At 33.6% G+C, this 20,703-nt stretch overlaps 1 protein-coding gene across 4 annotated transcripts; it reads left to right on the top strand.

Moving 5' to 3' along the window:
* The first annotated feature begins 479 nt into the window (after positions 1-479).
* Positions 480-19,980, top strand: LOC127262421 (DExH-box ATP-dependent RNA helicase DExH7, chloroplastic). Of its 4 annotated transcripts, none has more exons than XM_051291094.1 (35): positions 480-859; positions 1,350-1,455; positions 1,583-1,791; positions 2,901-2,954; positions 3,399-3,552; positions 3,646-4,052; positions 4,308-4,526; positions 5,898-6,009; positions 6,124-6,312; positions 6,756-6,835; positions 7,334-7,456; positions 7,570-7,656; positions 8,190-8,290; positions 8,609-8,666; positions 8,841-8,906; positions 9,185-9,267; positions 9,378-9,561; positions 10,331-10,477; positions 10,553-10,654; positions 10,787-10,939; positions 11,608-11,712; positions 12,546-12,686; positions 13,248-13,337; positions 13,467-13,523; positions 14,567-14,650; positions 15,222-15,320; positions 15,405-15,539; positions 16,563-16,633; positions 16,865-16,934; positions 17,289-17,381; positions 17,695-17,862; positions 18,350-18,442; positions 18,552-18,674; positions 19,469-19,558; positions 19,696-19,980. In XM_051291094.1, the coding sequence occupies exons 1-34, from the start codon at positions 569-571 to the stop codon at positions 19,541-19,543; spliced, it is 4,329 nt and encodes a 1,442-aa protein (XP_051147051.1). In that variant the 5' UTR covers positions 480-568; the 3' UTR covers positions 19,544-19,558; positions 19,696-19,980. The 4 variants fall into 4 exon arrangements, with proteins under 4 accessions (XP_051147051.1, XP_051147052.1, XP_051147049.1 ...); XM_051291095.1 differs by having other exon boundaries at positions 481-859; positions 1,598-1,791; positions 19,466-19,558; XM_051291092.1 differs by having other exon boundaries at positions 481-859; positions 19,466-19,558.
* The last annotated feature ends 723 nt before the right edge of the window (positions 19,981-20,703 follow it).

Here is a 20,703-nt window from a genome sequence, read left to right as displayed (position 1 = left end):
TCCTCTAGTATGAAATGTATTGATATAGAGTATTTGCAATTTGTTATAAAAATGGTAAAAAATTTCTAGAGTTTTTTCTTTCCAAAATTTGAATTTAAATGAAAAAATATTTGAATTAGAATAAATGTATTATGTAAAGAAGTTGATACGAAATTTTAAATATAAAATTAATTTTTAATATAATATAAAAAATAAAAAATTAAAATTTTGATTTGATATTATTGAAAAAAAAATAAATGAATAATAAAAATATGAGGGTATTTAGGAAGTATATATTTTGATCTAGTTTATCTATATTTGTTTAAGTATTTATTATATATTAAATTTATTTTAAAATTATCAATTTTATTAATTATATAAAAAATTAATAAAATAATATCATAATTTACTATTTATTTATATAAAAAAATAAAATTGATAGGAGTGTATTTGGAAAAAGTTAACTTGTTGTGACAAGTCGATTTTAACCGGCAGCCAAACACACCCTTAACTATTTTATTTGACGGTCCGTCGGCCGTGTAATCTTCCGAACGAACGGTCGCTCGCAGAGCTTCATTTTGCGTTACTAATGGCGCCGAAGAAGAAGCAGCAGCAGAAGGGAAAATCGGCGGCGGCGACGTCGTCCAAGGGTAAGACGACGGCGTCCTCCTCCGGTCCGAAGCTCCAACTATCGGCGGAGAATGAGAACCGGCTGCGCCGCCTTCTTCTCAACTCCGGACGATCGACGCCGTCTCCAGCGACGGCAGAGCAATCCCTATCTAAAGAGCAGAAGGCGAAGAGGCTACACTCTGTCTACGAGAGGTTGTCTTGCGATGGCTTTAGAGATGATCAGATTGAGCTCTCTCTCTCCGCTCTCAAGGTAGGCCGCCGCTACTACAGTTACTAGTTCAGCATAAGTAAGAACATCTTTCTATAAGTGCAGTTGAACTTGATCAGATAAATTACGGAATGCTTTAAATCGAGATTCTCCAAATTAGTTGGAGCGATGCTGCATGATGTTGGAAACTTTCTTGGAGCTTGATTTCTATGCTTGAAGGAGAATTGGATGCGAATGAATTCAATCAAGCTTATTGTTATGTTTCTTGATCTGCTATAGTGTTAATGAACATCTCTTCTCTCGAACTGATGTTATTTGCTACTACAACATGTTAATGGTATCAGAACTTTACTTGTTATGTTTGAAACCACCATTAATTCTAGGAGAGAGCTATGACACACATTTCTCCTTCTTAAGTGTTATATATATGTATAAACACATCTGAAACCATGTTTAACCTTGGAATGTAATTATGCATAGCTTTATTGTTATATCATTAGTCAAGTTATTTCTGGTTTTACATACTTTACAGGAGAGAGCAACATATGAGGTTGCTTTAGATTGGCTTTGCCTAAACATTCCTGGGAATGAGCTTCCCCTGAAGTTTTCTAGTGGTAGTTATTTGCATACAAGTGAAGGTATTGACATTTAACTTTTAGTGACTGAAAAATTTACTGAATTCTGAATTTTGGTTCCTAATTTAATAGATAGAATTATTTTAAGTACTGTATTATATTTTGGACAGAGCTGAGGCAACATATTAAGGCACTTTCTGGGCAGGTTCTGTTGGTGTCATATCAACTGCTCGTGAAGATTGGGTTTTTTCAGGAGATTCTTCCGAAGGTGCGGTTATGCAGATGGACGACAAAGTTCCTCTTATAATTAAAAAAGAGCGTAAAGATAATGAAACACTAGAATCGGTTCAGCATTCTCAAGCTGACTGGATCCGCCAATATATGGAACGGCAGGATGAGGTGCGTTAATAGACAGGTTTAGACAATACTTGCACATTTGATATTCTTGATTCAAAGGTTTATCATTTTGCATCTTGTTGCAAGGTAAAAGTTTTTGTAGAATTATTCTAATTTGAGATAAACTAGTTAATTTGATGTATATCAGGATTAGGAAGAGCTAGAACATAGAGTGCTCCAAAATTGGTGAAGTACTTGCTTGCGTAGTATTAAATGCAATTTGTTAGTGTGTGGCTCTATTCTGGTCTATTTACCCTCTCTTAATGTTCATTTCAATTTTACTTTTCTTGTTTCAATGCACACATTGACTAGTGTAGGCATGCGCTATGCCTTTCTGATATTTAGAAGGTTTGTCTTTGTATATAAGATGATGTTCATCTGCTGGAGTTTACTCATATTGTATTTCTCCCACTATTACATGAAGTCATTCAATTCAATGTGGTGGAGGGAAAATATTTTCGCAGTAATGATATACCCCTTGTCTTTATTTGATAAGTTGGATTTTATTCTTTTTTTTTTTTTCAAAGTTCTTTTCTAGAGGAAAAGCTAAGAAATAAAAAGTTCCCTTTTGATTACTTTAACTAAGGTTGTTGTTGCATAACATTTCTGCTTTTACATACACATGCTTGCATTTGCATGAGCTTTGAAAAGACATCAAAATAAAGGGTGTTTTTACTTGGTGATTTTTTTTATTTTTTTATTTTTTTTTATTTTTTTGAATTTTGGTTTTGGTTTTAGTTTTGAATAATGGATTGGATGTAATGTTTTGTAAAAGAAAATGTTGTATTTTTATAGGAAATTGTGAGGGTTGAATAGTACAAAAAGTGAAAATAATTGCCAGGTAAACAAAGCCAAAAGCTTCTTTCCTGTTGTGGACTCACACATGTAATCATGTCTTTATACCAATTTTCACTTCAACTTTCATGAATTTAGGAGGAATTCAAAGAATGGTTTAATCTATATCTGAATTTTACTAAGAACTTTTTCTCACTTCTTTGCTGTTCAGAGAAATATAGAGGGTCCTCTTATTTGATCCAATAGTGTCAATTATGAAGCTTAATCAACACTGTGCATAAATTTAAAGCGTCCATGCTGAATCGCTATTAATGCAGGATGAAACTGATTCTTGGGAAACCGATTCAATGGACTATGGTTCTTCAAAGAAGGTACCTCCATGAATTTCTTTTCAATGTTAACAGTGGTAGTGATGACCATGCACATAATAGTGTGGATAAGGATGTTGGATGCTTTTGCTATTTTACTCTTTTGTTCCATCTTATTCAACAAGTGAGTTAGCTTCATCCTAGTGCATTTTCGCACCTTCAATTGTTTTTGCTATTTTCGTAAGATGTATATCGGTTAAGTGTACTGCCATAACTAGAATGTGAATATAATCTTATGGGTCCACGTTTAACGTTAATTTCATCAAAATGTTACCTTTTTATATAGTTCTTGTGGATATTTTAGAATGTGACCGCTGATTTGGAATGTTTGCACTCTCTGTCAAATCATGTGATTGAGATTCTGGTTAGTTGATGGAAAACAGGAGAATGGAGTTCCATTTATCTGTTACAAGTCCTGCTTATCAATGTATAGATCAATTGTGGCAGGTAGTAGAACCAAGGAGTGATTACGAGTCTATCATTAAGGATTACCATGCTGCTAGATTACAAGCTGCAAATGCCAAAGATAGAGGTGACAAGAAAGGCCAAGAAGAGGCAGGTCAAATTATTAGGAAGCTTAAGCAAGAGATATCAGCCTTAGGTATTGAAAATGAAATAATGTGCTTTCCCACTGATGTTTCTTAAGGTCATAAAGGAGCATGCTCTGGAATGATTCAATTCAAATTAATTTCAGGTCTACCAGCTGATATATTGGAATCTGGATATGTGAATGCTAATCGTGGATCTAAGGACAAACTTTCAATTGCAAGGCCTTCAGAAAACTCTGATGGTGATTCTGTTGGTGGTGATACAGAACATGAAACAACTCACACTGAGTATAAGGATGAAGTTGATCTAAAAAAGGCTAACACATCTGGGTCACATGAATCCTTGGTGGATTCTTCTCCAACAGTTACCCCAACACCAAATGGAGAAGCTTTGGAAACAGAATCAGGTGATGTAGAGCTTGGTGGTTTCTTTTTGGAAGAGGGTGGGTCTGATGAAATACCCGCTGAAATATTGGAACTTCAGAAAAAGGAAAAGATGAAAGAACTGTGTAGTGAGAAGAATTTAGAGAAAATGGAAGGAATCTGGAAGAAGGTAGTATTTTGATGTCGATATTATATATGGGATCTCTACTGCTTTCATTTTTTGTGTGATGTGCTATGTGATTCCATGAAGACCCTTTCTGAACCGGTTCTTTTCTATAAATTGTTGATGTTCTTCATTTTCAATAGTACATGCTCTCAGTCCATCTCATCATATTTCCTTCTATCACTTGTCTCCATCTATCCTCTTCTTTTGTTTTGAATTGGTTTTCCTGCATTTTTCCATGTTGTGTAATGATAAATACAGGGAGAACCAAAGAAGATTCCAAAGGCTGTTTTTCATCAACTTTGTCAAAGATCGGGATGGGAAGCTCCAAAGTATGATAAAGTTGTTGGGAATGGGCATAATTCTGGTTACTCAATTAATGTGCTTCGGAAAGCTAGTGGGAGGGGTAAAAGTAGGAAAGCTGGAGGGCTGACAACTATCCAGCTTCCAAGCCAGGATGAAAGTTTTAGTACAGTGGAGGTATGTTTCTTGGCCTTTGGCACTGTAGATACATTCAAATAGTGTAGTAAATAGATGTTCTTTTGATGTAATGATTGGTGTTATGTTTCATAATAATATATCTATCTTCAATTTGTGAACTAATGCATCCGAAAAGTATAAACATGCAAGGACTGGCTAGGATACATTGCTAGAAAAAAGAGTGGGAGAAAACTTAGAATTTTCATAGTTGATGCATTCTCCTAGCCTCCTTGCTCACTTCTGATTTATATAATATTCGTATCAAATATACTTGAAAAAGTTAGCTGGTTAGACCTGTCCAGAATGTTATACTTACACTTTCTGTTCATATATCTATATTGCTAAAAAAAATTGTGTGAATTAGCATGTAAATTTTAATATGCTGTAATAGCTGTATTTATATTGTTTGGATTTTTTTGCTTGGAAGATACATTGAATATGTACGTACTGAACCTTACTTTATTTAAAAAATGAGCACATCATTATTGCTATGATGTTTTTCCTTGGAATGTGTTATGTTCTTACTTTTCCTTCAAATGAGAATTATATGTATCTTCTTCATGTTCTTTGTCATTATGTAAACGGGTGTTTATCATTATGGAATAAAGTAGGAATAGGTATAATGAGGTCTTACACAAGAGCTTCATTACATAGCTCTTCACTAGGGAAAGATGGTCATACATTTATCATATTTGAAAACTTCAAAAGAATCTGATTGCAAGAGTTATATAAAGGGGAAAAGGAAGCTAGGTTATGCTCCATGAGCCTCTCTTTTGATATAGGGGAAAAGGAATCTATATTACGTATGATATTGATATCCCAAGTCAAATTCTGTAGATGCATGAACCTGCCACAAATTTAAGATCCTCAATTTTTTAAACGTTGGGATCAAATTATATTAGAATTTTATATCCTGAACCTCACTGTGACCTTGTCACATGTTCCAAGCATCAAGAATTTTCACCAAAAGCTGGCAGTGTGGCACTATTCTACCAAAATATTCTTACAGGGTGGTCTTAGAACATCCTTGTGTTACAGATGAACTAAGCTGTGAATTCTTCTAAAAAAAAAAAATTTCCATGGAGGAAAGATGTACTTAGCTGTGATTTCATTTGATTACATAGTTTTTGTTTAAGGGTCAGCAGTCCAGTTTATCATAGTTTTTGTTTAAGGGTCAGCAGTCCAGTTTATTCATCTATTTTATGTTGGAGGCATGGAAGGATCTCTCTGAAGGTTTTATTGGTTTCTCAGCTTTGAATTGAATGAATTTGTATATATTTCAATTTTGCCTCTGTGTGAAACTGTGAATTTATTTTGTCACATTCTTCCTATATAATAATAATAACTGTTGGCTAACAATTTTCAATTTAGGATGCACAAAACAGAGTTGCAGCTTATGCACTCCATTGTCTCTTTCCAGATCTACCAGTTCATCTAGCACTTTCAGAACCATATGCTACTCTAGTACTAAAGTGGAAAGAAGGTAATTTATCATTTAATGCGGTTATCAAATGACAATTATTAAATTTTTGTTTGAAAACTTCGTCATTTCTGTAACCTTTTGTGATTTTGGTTTATCAACTTCTTGTTTATTAAGGGGCATTGCTCACTAATGTAAGCGACCGATCTACCGATAGAAGGGCTGGTTTTGTGGACTCATTGTTGAATGCCAAGAAGGTTGAACACAAGGTTGGGTCTAATTCTGTGGATGAAGTTAACGAAGACTTGATTCCAATGGCATCAATGGTTGAAGATATAGCGAGTGAAATCGATCACAGTGCTGAAAGTAGGATGCTCTATACCTACGTGATACCTGTGGCTTATATAATTTATGTAGGAGGAATTTATGTAGTTGTCTAAACCATGGCATCCTTATAATAACTACATGCATGCATTCTATAGTTTACATGAATCTTCTTTTGGCCATTTTTTTGACATGCTGTTGAGTTTACTTTTAATATCTGCCTGAGATATGATGTAGTGCAATGCAACACATGCTTGTGCATACTGCATATGCCCAGATTATATTTTCCATATTGAGTTTTGTTTTAGTATATAGGGAAATACTGGTTCTAAATATATATGCATGTATTGCTTAGTGTTGTAAAGATTTAAACTCTATTAGTGGCTGCATCTAAATGTTAATCCAAACATCCATGTGCAATTTTGGAGCCCAATCAATTTTACATGCAAAAGTTTTCTTTCCACGGACGCTTTCTTGGTATGCAGGCATACAGGGAAATATGCATGCGGAAAACATTTTTCTGAAGAAGGAACAAGAACTCAAGAACAACACAAATAAATACAAGGTTTTTGTTTTTTTTTTTTTTTTGTATCTAAGCTTAGGCATCGAGAATGGTTTGGCTTCATTTCTAAGCAAAGTTGATGATACATCTTTTATAGAAATTCAAGCACCCTTTCAAATATGAAAATAACAATATTCTCCAAGTTCTGTCAATTTTATGTCTTCTAGGAGTTCGAACAAGTATCGTGTAAAAGTTAGCCTTGTTGATTTGAACCTTCAAGAAGTTCTATTTACTAATATAATGGTTCATGATTGCTTTGTATATTATGAAACCACTATTTCAATAGTGGGGACTCTGGAGATACATTATTTTTGAAACTTCAAGCTTGTTGAGACATCTTGCAATGTCTGCACTGTTAGTTTTATTTTTGCTGGGTTTCACAAGTTCAGAATTCATTATAATGCTTGGAATTCCCTTTAAGTAGCTTGCTTAGTACGTGAATGGCATTTACAGACTTGTTTTGTTTGCTTTTAATGCATCAATGTTCTGTTGTTGAATTAGGAGATGTTGCGGTGTAGATCTAGCCTCCCTATTGCTGAGTTGAAAGATGAAATCTTGCATTTACTGGAGGAGAATAATGTAGTGGTAATATCTGGAGAGACAGGCTGTGGAAAGACTACTCAGGTCTTAGTTTTGTTGCAGATTGCTTCCTTAAATGGTTATTGTGGAAGTTACCGCTTTGTTGTTTATCTATGTTACCTTCTACTAATTTTGTTACCGAATTTGTGGTTATGTAGGTCCCCCAATACATATTGGATAATATGATTCAAGCAGGATGTGGTGGTAACTGTAACATAATTTGCACTCAGCCCAGAAGGATTGCGGTAAGCTTTTAAAAGTCAATCAAACTGATCTGAGATTGAGTTACACACAACATATGTTTGAGATAATGCTGCATTGTATTGCTTCTAAACTTCACAAAGTGAATTGGTATACTCTCCATTGATTTTTTTGAGTATGCATTAATGATATGGTACTTTCAGCTGTGGACTTACTCATAATTATAAATATTATATAATGGTATTCAAGATTTGCTCTTGGCTGGTCAGGATCTAAAATTGTTATACTACCTCTATTTCAAATCTTTTGCTATTATTTGTATTTTGGTATTTTCCAGTACTTTTTTTCTTTATTTATACACAAATTCCCTTCTACACATAATTAAGAAAAAAAATAATCTAAACAATAAGTAACGGAAAAATGGAAAAAACATATCAAAATTATATCACTTAAAAAACCGTACCAAAAGTGAAACTAGCAAAAAATATTGGGATGGAGAGTATTTGGTATTTGTTAATTATGTATGCTTATTATGTTTGAAGTTTGATGCACTGTGTTTTTGGTTTTGGTTTTTTAGGCGGTTTCAGTTGCTGAAAGGGTTGCTGACGAGTGTTGTGAATCTTCTCCAGGATCAACTGGTTCTTTGGTTGGTTATCAAGTTCGTCTAGATAGTGCAAGGTGTTCACATGTTATTTATTTATTTTATTTTTTGAAGTATTGGCTTTTGTAACTGAATGGAAAATGGCAATAATTGGAGAGATCATTAGGTGTATTATTAACCCAGCATTCATAAATGTGGTCCATGTCCCTTCCTTAATTGCATTATAGTGTCCATTTCTTTGCATGTGTTTATATTTACTGATGTTCCTTACACTCTCTCAGTGTTGGTCAACTTAAATTGATTATTGGCGGGTTATGACTTCGGCACTTGTTATATTCTTCTGTATGTGAATTCTAATTGAATTTTGTTAACCCATATATCATTCATTGCTTTAGGAATGAGAGAACTAAGCTTCTTTTCTGTACAACTGGCATTCTTTTGAGAATGATATCGGTAGGTTCACTGTTTTCTATTCACTATGCCATTTTTACCCAGTTGCAGTTGCTTCACAACAATTACTGTATTCTAAAAATGTCTAAATATTCATGCTACCAGGAACTATAGAATCAAACTGGTTGGTGGGTATAATAATATCCCTTTAATTCATATTTTGATTTGACTTTGCAGGGAAATAAGGACTTGGCTGGTGTTAGTCACGTCATAGTTGATGAAGTGCATGAGCGATCTCTTTTGGTTAGTATAGTATGCTTTTATTCTGCATTTTGCACATAGATGTGGCTATCATCAGTTTTAGTTGCTGGATCACTATCAAATTGAAAAACTTTTCGGATATATATATTTTTTTCTAGCGGTGACTTGAGGATTTTGTCTGCTTGTCGCAGTCTTTCTTTTCAAAATTGATGTGCGTATTGCAGATGTGTGCACCTTTGTATGCTTATGATACAGATCACACGTAGAAGTGTTATTGTACAAGTGAATGAATTTGGTTTTCTGGTTTTCGTTTGCAACAGGGCGACTTTCTGCTCATTGTTTTAAAGAATCTGATTGAAAAGCAAAGTACCTGTGGCAAGCCAAAGTTGAAAGTTATTCTGATGTATGTCATCATACTAAGTTATTTATGAATTTGGAGAATGTATATTTTCCCTTGGTTGCTTCTTGATTATCCTTAATTCTATGGAATGTTTGTATGCCATTGTCATGTAGGTCTGCAACTGTTGATTCACACATGTTTTCACGTTACTTTGGTAATTGCCCTGTAGTAACTGCTCAGGGGAGGACACATCCTGTGACAACCCTGTTTCTTGAGGATATACATGAAAAGCTGAACTACCGCCTTGCTTCAGATTCTCCAGCCTCTATACACAATGGAATGTATGGGATAGAGAAGGTAACAACAACCCAATCACCCACATTCAGGGAAATGAATGTAAACCGTTGATCTCAGAAGAAGAGATAAATATACAATTTCTCCATACATTTATAATTTATTCCTTGAATACATAGTGCCAATAACTTCCTAGATGACTTATCATTCAAAAAATAAAAAAGGGATGCATTTGCATGGGTCCCCTAGTGTGTGCTCCTGTTTTTCTCCTATTACAGTACCTTAGTTTTGGAGTTCTAAGTACACCGTTTATAAAAATCATTTCTATGCTATAATGGTGCACATGGGTCAAAATGAAAGCATGAATACACCCCCCCCCCCCCCCCCCCCCCCCCCCTTTTTTAAATCAAATTTTATGATAGAAGGTTTTAACATGAATGTGTTAGGGCATCTTTCGGAACATAGAGATATCTTTTATGAGAAAGAAAATTATTTGATACATGGAGCCTCGAGAAAACAGAAGAAAAGAGTGACAAATTAAAGCCCGTCGGATAACTTTGTGTTCCCTCTTGCATGCTTAGCAAAATAATGTACCATCTTATTGATAATTACTTCAGGGATTTCGACATGTAGCTTTATGTAAATTTTCTTGTATTGATACGGACTTTGTTTTTTCCTTTGATTGCACATGATTGTTTTGGTACTGCTTTATTATATCCAAGGAATTGTTTTTTTTTTTTATCTCAAATTTTAGATTAGGTATTTGAACACAACCACACTAATACAATGAATATCAAATTTTTTTATATAACTTCTTATTGAACACTTGCAGAGTGGTCTAGTCGGCAACAAGAGGGGAAAGAAAAATCTCGTCATATCTGGATGGGGTGACGAGTCCCTACTGTCTGAAGAAGTTGTTAATCCCTATTATGATAAAAGTGATTATACAAATTATAGCGAGCAAACTCGCCAAAATTTGGTATGTGTCATTGGTGCCATACACTTGCATTTTGTGACAAATTGTTGCATTCACCCACAAATGACTCTTCTACAGAGAAGATTGAATGAAGACTGCATTGATTATGATCTTCTTGAGGATCTGGTTGGCCACATTGATGAAACTTTTGCTGAGGGTGCCATCTTAGTCTTTTTACCGGTACAAAATTTGTGGTACTTGATTTCATAATATTTCCCTTCTCTGCAGAAATCATTATTATTATTATTACTACTACTACTACTACTACTACTACTACTACTACTTCAAGTTAATGTATTTAAAAAATGACAGGGTGTTGCAGAAATAAATTTGCTAGTAGATAAACTTGCAGCTTCTCGCCGATTTGGTGGAAGTTCATCTGAATGGCTTCTTCCTCTACATTCATCTATAGCACCTGAAGATCAAAAGAAGGTGTTTCAAAAACCTCCCAATAACATTCGCAAGGTAAACATTTATTTTTACTCGTGATATCTCAAAAATATGTAGTGCTTCTATTCATTTTTAAGCTGCTGCATCACATTTATATTATTACTAGTTACATGTGATGCCTAAAGTGCATTGAAGCTCCCGAACTTTTAATTTAAGATTGAATATGAAAAATAATGGTCAAAACATTATAATGTTTCGAAATAGAAAAGGGATGATATAGTGTCTTTGCAGTAGTCTAAGTCTTGGTGGATTATGTGGTTTTGAAGAGTTTTGCACATTGTTAGGAAATGCATTGTTGAACTAGCAAAAAATGAAAGAGATTGTATCATCATAATCAAGACAATCAACAAAGGAATCAGTAACTAAGAGAAACATAAGGACACATAAGTGCATTGTAAATCTAGCAAAATAGAATTGGGAAGCACTCAGGGCTGTGGAGAAGGTTAATATGACTCTTGCTGGTGATGCTCTCTAATTACTATGCTTACAAACCTCATGCAATGTTGCTTTCTTAATATTGAAATTCTCTAGAAGTTTAGATTGTTAGAAATGCTAATTGGGATAGATGGGAACACTTAATATTGTAATTTTTAATTGTGACTGGTTTTTCACAGTGATACATTATTTTAAGAGCATTCTTCTTTTTATTCTTTTTGTCATTATTTCTATTTCTTTGGTCTCAGGTTATAGTTGCAACTAATATTGCAGAAACAAGTATAACAATAGATGATATTGTATATGTTGTGGACTGTGGAAAGCATAAAGAGAATCGCTATAATCCTCACAAGGTTAGCGCAATTCCCACCCATCCCCTCCCCTTCCCCCCCCCCCCCCCCCAAAAAAAAAAAAAAAAAACATCATTTGAAATTTGTATATGAATATTCATAATGTTTTAATCGGTAGTATGATTCTGTTTTTCTCACGAGAAGTTACAGTGACTTAATATTTGCTATTGCATGTGTGATTGCATATGATTACCCGCTCCTGCTACATCATTCATCATTGATACTCCATTCTAGTAAGATCTAGCTATATGAGTTAATTGAGAGATTGAATGCATTGATATGTAATTACAAAGTGAGGCTGGAAATCTGCTCTATTCTCTGCTAAAGAAAGTTTCTTTCCGTGTTCCAGTTTTAAAAGTATTAAATGGATCATCTGAAGAGGTAAATTTCTTTTAAATGACTATTGGTCTGCTCCTGTGTCTGACCCTTCTGCAAGAAACATCTGAACTTTATACGTGTGACAATTTTATTTTAGATTATTTCATAGAAATACATAGTTCAGTCATCTGCTAATTTACCTTTTGGTTGGAATGCTTGTTGTGTCTAACTAGGCAAAAGTTAGATATAATTTGGAGTGTGGATGATGTAGTAACATTGATATACATATACCTATTCTTTTTACACTTTCGAACAAAAACAAAAAACCCTTCCAATGAATATATATCTTTTTTTTTAAAAAAAAAACCAACATGGATAGACATGTATTTGTTCAATTATTTACACTGCCCAAACGAGATACGTATGAGTTTCTTTCCTTAGACTAAGATCTAAATGAGATGCATACGGATTGGCATGAAAGGTTTAACACAAACTATACATTGTATTGATGCAAACAGAAACTCTCAAGCATGGTTGAAGATTGGATATCTCAAGCAAATGCTAGGCAGAGGCGAGGAAGAGCTGGACGCGTGAAGCCGGGATTATGCTTTTCTTTATACACACATCACAGATATGAAAAACTAATGCGGCCATACCAGGTATTTAATCGCTTCGACCATAATCTCATTTTCACTTGATTGTGACATTCACCTATGGCAAATCGTGGCTTAAGATTCTTTGGAAACATGGAACACCTTGCACCTCATTAAGGTGCAAAATTATATCATCATTATTACCATTGAAGACCCTATCCCACTAGGTGGGATGGGCTACACGGGTTGTATAAATAAAATACGAACATATTCAGCTTATAACGGTGGGAACCTGTCAAATCAACATTTTTTTCGAAAAAAAATAAACCAACCTGCAAACCATTCCTTTGGATTAGAGAATGGACAAAATTCTAAAAGTAGAATGAAAAAAAAGGAAGAAGACCTGTGCCTTTTGTTTCATTTGAAATTATTTTGACAAAAAGACTGGTTGAATGAGAAAGAAGGTACTCTATGATGGACACTACCTGTTTGTGCAAGTGAAGCTAAGTGGCATAGTGTAATAATTGCAATGAACTAGTGGCTTAGAGCATTATGTTTTATGCCATAAAATACACAACTATGATATCTTAAAACCACATTTACAATCTTGTATTGTGTACCGTGTAGATTCCTGAGATGATGCGAATGCCACTGGTAGAGTTATGCCTGCAAGTAAAATTGCTTTCTCTTGGAGGCATAGAACAGTTTTTGTCTGAGGTAGGTTCTTTTGTTGTTTCATTCTTTTTGTTTGACTTGTGTTATCATATCTTTTAGTCTTGATTTCATTTTAGAGGTTTTGACTATGTCTATATTTTCTTCATTGACCTCTCTCTGTCAAACTTTTAGGCCTTGGAACCTCCAAAGGAAGAGGCCATTGCATCAGCAGTTTCTTCACTTTATGAGGTATGACTGTGCAAGGAACCAAGCTTATTGGGTTTGTATTGGCTAGATGATTTACTTTGGTAGTCATGTGAGAGTGAAGCATTATGCATCTATTTTTGTTTTAAAGAATAGTAGATAATGCTTTCCAACAAAGAATTAGATGCATTCTATGATTTCTATTACTAGTTTGTAATTTAAGTTAGGATCTATTTTTGTCTACTGATATTTGGACAACTAATTATGATTATTATTATTATTATTATTGATGAACAAGCTTTATGTGATGCCTACCATGTAATCTTTTGCTTGTGTTTAATATCATAGTCTGAAGCTGATTACTATAATATATTCTTTCTTTGAACATCAAGATGTCTAATTAGTTGTATGGAATTGGATTATTTTATATGAGTTAAATTGTCTTCTTATGATCTACAACAATCAGCAGGTTCTCCTTGTTGCCACCCTTGTTTGCAGTGAGTCTCATGGCTCAAATGTCATTTCTCTTTGATTCCTTGTCTCTAAATTTCGTCATTTAACCTTTTAAACAATTTTCAGCCTTGCAATTCTAAAGTGCTTAATGCTTATATTTTTATCACATGCATATGTTTGCTTAGTAACATATCATATAACTCAGTTCTTCTATTGAGCTAAATCAACCTTGCTTGTAGTTTGTGGATGAGCATGTTTTTTGTGTTCGCTCTGCTTGATCAGAGAAGAGAATCCAGAAGTACTTCAGAGAAATCTATCACACAAAACTTGAAATTTAAACTGTTCTTATTATTTATGTCAACATTTATTTATACCAGCTTCCCCTTCAAATGGAGAATCTGGAGTGAGCAAATTATTCATAAACAAAGGGGTTTTTTTTTGGGTATTTCTAGATATTCCTATCATCCACCTTATGGAATGAGCTCCCAACAGAGTACCGCCCAAAGTACCTGTTTATGTGTGGTTCCCAGTAATTGAACCAAATTTACTCCTATGAGAGTATTTTGCATTCTTTTGATATGTTGGACTTAAAATGATTGGTGTGAGATTAAGTTTTGGTTGAACTACATTCATAGGTTGGTGCCATTGAAGGAAATGAGGAGCTCACACCTCTTGGTTATCATCTGGCTAAGCTACCTGTTGATGTGTTGATTGGAAAGGTAAGTTTATATTTTCATCTCTTTTATTTACTCCTAAAGTCTAATTTTTACCTTAAAGTTTGTTTCACTGTTCAGGGACATTTGTTGAAATGTGTTTAAATTTTCCCGAAAAGCATCATACAAACATATAATTTTCTTTCCTGCCTACAATTTCATGCATAAGACATCTCCTTTCTACTGAGGCTTAAACACTAACTTTTTGGTTATTTCACTGTGAACCTAGCAAATCATAGCGTATCTTGAGTCTCCTAAATTGGTTTCCTTAGAAGACAATAGTAATTGTCTGATTGATTTGGGGGCCTATGTATGTCAACAACCTTTTTGTAGCACATTCACTCCATGTAGCGCTTATGCTGAAAGTCACAATTCTTATACACTAAAAAGGTTGGTGATATGATGTTGTCCAAGCGTACAAACACACTACAAACATTCATATTCTTGAACTAAACTAAAAGTGAAACTATGTATTTCTTCTTTATACAAAGACATTTTGGGTTTCCACTAGGTGTAAGAGAACTATTATGTAACTGCTTTTTGACACCAACAATCTAATAATTTGTGGAACTTGCAGATGATGTTATATGGCGCAATATTTGGTTGTCTATCACCCATTCTCACTATATCAGCATTTTTGAGCTACAAGTCACCCTTCGTGTATCCGAAAGATGAGGTCCTTCTGTTAATGCTTGCTTTGTTTTCTTTTGAGTTTATTGGATTAAGTGAGAATCTTATCTGTAGTTAAGTTAATCTGCAGAGGGAAAGTGTTGAAAGAGCAAAGTTAGCTTTACTGGGTGAGCAGACTGCAATTGTTGCGCCTGATGGCGGTCGGCAATCTGATCATCTTTTAATGCTGATTGCATATCAAAAATGGGACAAGATCTTAAGTGTGGTTAGTGTGTCTGTACCCTTATTCCATGCATTATTTAATATGCCCCACATTGATGCTTTGCTATCTATCTGTTATAAATTAATAATGATGATATGTAGATTGTAGTCATTATAGCTGCTGGAACTACCCTATAGAAGATATGAGGTTTATACCTCTCTTTCTTATTATATCACCATTTTTGAGGTTCACAATGCTTCAATTGAGAGATAAACTTATAAAGATTAATTTTCCTTTTTATACAAATGGTGATTAGAAGGTAATTGATTCAGAAGCTTGTAATAACTTGTCTCTTTCTCCTTGAAATTATGGACATCCACTTCAAAATTTATATCCCTGTCTTTAAACTCTCTCTATTAACTGCAGTTTGGATGAACTTGATAGGCCCATTATTACCTTTCATAGTACTCGGTTGCTCATTATTGTTTAGTGTTTAAGGGTTGAAAAATTTTCAAGATTGTTGTGTTGTTAATGAGAACGGGAACTATTTGGTGCTTCAGAAAGCTCTGCAATGCAAAATTGATGGAACTTTCAAATTACCATGTTCTGGCCCTCACACCACAACGTCTAACATTATCCGTTTTACCTTCCTTCAATTGTCTCATATTAGTCAATCATGAGAAAATGTGAGTGTCATCTTAGTTGACTAGGGAAGAATGTCATTTTGGTAATTTGGTGGATTTTGATTCTTAGATTTAAAGTGCTCGTTGATTTCTCTATTACATGATGTTAGATAACTTTACCTGAAGCTACAAATTTTAGAATTTGATGGCACCGAAGAGAGCAGACAGGCACAGAATGGTTACTAAAGTCAAAGTTTATGATTTTGGATTGTAACACACATTTATACATATATCTATATTATTTTACTTGTTAGAGTTTATAGGTCTGTTAAATACTTTTAAATGATAAGAAGTTAGCCTTTAAACGTTGTCTATATATAATATTGAATATTTGCATCCAATATTTTACTTTGTTTTATTTGAGGATATCAGCATATGGTACTGATGCATGTTGGTTTTTCAGAATGGAGTTAAAGCAGCCCAAAAATTCTGCAGTTCTCATTTCTTGAGTAGTTCAGTGATGTACATGATAAGGTATGTAGATTCAATCTTTGTATCAGTGAGTTGTTTTTTATGTTGCTAATCCATTCAGCATTTTTGTGGGTTTTAAATATTAGTGAATCAATAACATTAAGCCATTCCATCTTCTTACTGATTCTTGAGTACAACTATATTAAGATTATTTTAAAATGCATATTTCCAAAATAAAATTAAACACACTATACATTTACCTGCAATTTTTACTGATCAATCTAATTCTATTAGGGACATGAGGATACAATTTGCTACATTACTGGCAGACATTGGGCTGATAGAAATTCCAAAGAATTATCAGGTAATTATACCTTGCTCCAGTATTTGGTACTGCTCTTTAATTTTCAATTCATGGATGTATTTTCCTTTCTTAACGCATAATATTTCTCCCTGATGAAGGCAATAGATCACTCTACATGATTTGAGGTTGAATAGAATGTGTTAAGGCATGATTTTCTCTTTTGTCTATTTTCATGTTATATGAGCTATGCATATCTATTCTATGCAATTAGGAGGATAAAAAAAGCGAGGAAGTTGTGTAAATAAAAGGTGAAAAAGATGCTCCAGAACGTTGAGTAGAATAGCATATATGGATTTTTTAGTTATATACTCATAGGGGCTTTGACTGCTCTAATGTGAAGAATTTGTGTAACAGATTGGCTGGAAAAAGAAAGAGAAGCTTGATAGTTGGCTTTCAGACATTTCACAGCCATTCAACCAATATTCAACCCATTCAGTTGTGGTAAAGGTAAAAACATTATTTTCCTAAACAGTTATTGTATCATCATGTTCTTGGTTCGGTACTTATAAATATTCAATTGGTTGATCATCACTTTTTGATATGCATTGTTTTTCGTAAATATTCAATTGGTTCATTATCAGTTTTTTATATGCATTGCTTTTCTTGTTTTTGTAAGTCTTAGAAATTATATACTTACGTCTTACAGTTGGCTCCTTTCCGGAAATGATCTCTGATACGCTGGGCTTTTATACAGCTCTGAACTTCATTGATTACTTAAAAATGCCATTCCTAGTTTACTTAGCATCATGATCATTTGCAGGCAATACTATGTGCTGGCCTGTATCCTAATGTTGCCACCACCGAAGAAAGCAATGCTGGACGTCGCCTTGTGTGGTTTGATGGAAAAAGAGAAGTTCACATACACCCTTCTTCCATCAACAGTAGCCAAAAAACTCTTCAGTATCCTTTCATCGTCTTTCTTGAAAAGGTGCAATTCTTATCCATGTGATGTTTTTGTGAGCTCATCTATTTATCAAGTCTGTTAATGAATTCTTGCCTTGATTCAGAACAAACAGAAAAAATTTGAGAAATAAAAATAGATAAATTATATCCCATCTCACTCCATCATCACAAGGTTTCTCTTGGCATTATGCACTATGTGAGTCAATGGTTTGGATATTAATACAAATCATTATTAATTGTAGTAGTTCATAACCTCCACCAATGTATCCCTAACTCTGCCTTCACTTCTTCCCCATTAATTTTTGTATATCTTTCTTATTTGTTCAATGCCCGTTGGTAGAGTTCTAGGCTGTCGGACAAAATGGATGTGCTTGCGATGTCATGCATAGTTTATAGTTTTCTTCTTCTTTTTATTCACCCCTCCAACCACAATAAATTTCATGTTACTTTACTTTAGCATGTTGTATTTTCCTTGTTTCTGCTATGCATTATAATCCTTATCAATATTGCAGGTTGAGACGAATAAAGTTTTCCTGCGAGACACAACTGTTGTTTCCCCGTACTCTATTTTATTGTTTGGTGGATCAATCACTGTTCACCATCAGGTATTCTTCTCACTAACCTTATATAAGTAACTGCCTTTCCAATGCCGCACATGTTTTATTTTGTGCATTGGTGAACATAGTAATGACATCTGTTCTTGATATTGAACAGACCGGATTGATCATTGTTGATAATTGGATAAAAATGGCAGCACCAGCACAAACTGCTGTTCTCTTTAAAGAACTCCGAATCACTCTTCATTCTATTCTGAAGGAACTCATTAGCAAACCACAGGTATTATTCCCTAATTCTGTTGATGTAAGGTTGTCAGGTTTCAGCATCCATCTACCTTCTGCTGAACTAAAATTGTTTACTTATGAGTCATCAACTTCGGTTTTGGTTTGAATTTTAATTTTTTTTAATATGAGTTTTGGTTTATATACTATTTTCATATATGTTTTGTAAGAAAAAATAGTATATTTTTATTAAAAATTGTGTGAGTTGAATAGTGGCTTGCAAACCTTTATGAACCCCAAGCGAATGCACCCTGATGACATACGTGAGTTATGGATTTGTGTATATATTTATATATACTTCATGTTTTAAATCTCTAGTTTATTGATTATTTTATGGTTTTATCATTTCGAATTGGGCCCACATACTGTTTCTCTTCTAAAATACAATTTTGTGCCATATTATTAGATCCACAGAACTTCCAGGCTTTTTAGTTTCATGATCATAATTTACAGTGATCTACACCCAAAGCTTATTGTTTCTTTTGGGCTTCAATGTTCCCCAACTGATACAGAACCACAACTTTTTTGTTTCATGGTGTAAAATACTTACAGACTATATATATACATATATATATATGTATATCTTCTCCATATTGAGAATTCATGAGGGTAGGAATAAGAAGTGGGGTGGTGCCATATCTTTTAACCTTTTCCATCGTAACGAATTTTTACTCAGGAAATTCAATGCTTTTCTAATAAACTCTCTTTAACATTCTATCCATTTGTATTGCGCAACGCACTTACACTTATCTGCAGTTTACTAAATCTGCATTCATTCTCCTTTTCCAGAAGTCTGCAGCAGGAAACAACGAAGTCATCAAATCTATCATCCACTTATTTCTCGAAGAAGATAAACCGACCAAGTAACTCCTGATGCCAGTGGTAAAGTACTTCTTACATTTAGTTTTACTAATGCTTCTCTCCGAGCTATTCAAAACCTGTTGATTTTTACACATTCTTTCTTTTCATAGCTAACAATGCATTCTCTAACTTAGATGAGTCAAAATTTTCCAATGCAGGCCAGGCCAATTGTTTCCATCCTATGGTAGTTTATTCACAGTTCTTGAGGATGAGCAAATACAAAATAATGTGGCAAATTTTCTCAAAATTCCCATCATTCAGGTTTATATTTTATGTGTAATTTTAAGATTTATTACCAATTGTGGCATGTAATCATATTAGAAGATCGCATAAGAAGGAAGCAAGCAATCAAAAGTGGTGTTTATGGGAAAGCATTAGATTGATTTAGTATAGAAATTGTTTACAGTATGCAGTAATAGCATTGATAAATATTTGTGGGCAAACTAAGAATGCAGGTAGATATTGATGCATTTTAATATCAATATTTTTTAGGTTAAATGGGTAAAAAAGTGTTACTTGGTAATATAATCTAGTTCATACAGCTAGTAGACCTCTTTTTAAACGTGTATAGAAATTGTTTTACAGTATGCAAAAACAATTTTACAATTTTAATATATTTTTTTAAAAAAATTAATATATTATAAGTCATTATTTTTATATTATATATATAATTTTCTATGCACTATACATCAAAAAAATTTCCTTCAAACTATATAACACAAAACAAATACACTGTATTTGACTGATTTGAAAAAAAATAATTAATAAATAATATTAAAATTTAAAAAGTATCTAGTTAATTTATGGAAACATTATGGGTATGTTCCCCAACCAGGTTTGGGGGATTTTGACTGTGCAGTTATTGTGCACGGTCAAAAATTCCCCCAAACCACCCTTGTCTAAACCATCTTTGTCTCCTCTTGGTCGGCATTGCTGCAACGCTTGTAGTTTTTTATATTTTGTTTTATTATTTTTTTAAAATTATAATATAATGTTTGTTTTTTTTGGTTGAGTTTGAGAAATTTTAATTTGGGTTTGATATTAAAATAATATTTGATGAGATATTTTGTAGAGAAAAAATTTTAGAAATGCATAGTCCAAATAGTAAAATTTGGAAAAATTGAGGTAAAGAAATATTTATTATAATTAAGAGAAAAAAATAAATT

This window comes from Andrographis paniculata, unplaced genomic scaffold (assembly GCF_009805555.1).
Source record: "Andrographis paniculata isolate CXL003 unplaced genomic scaffold, ASM980555v1 Contig65END, whole genome shotgun sequence".
NCBI lineage: Eukaryota > Viridiplantae > Streptophyta > Magnoliopsida > Lamiales > Acanthaceae > Andrographis > Andrographis paniculata.
The sequence above is the reverse complement of the archived record's forward strand: the minus strand, read 5'-3'. Positions and strand labels throughout refer to the sequence as shown.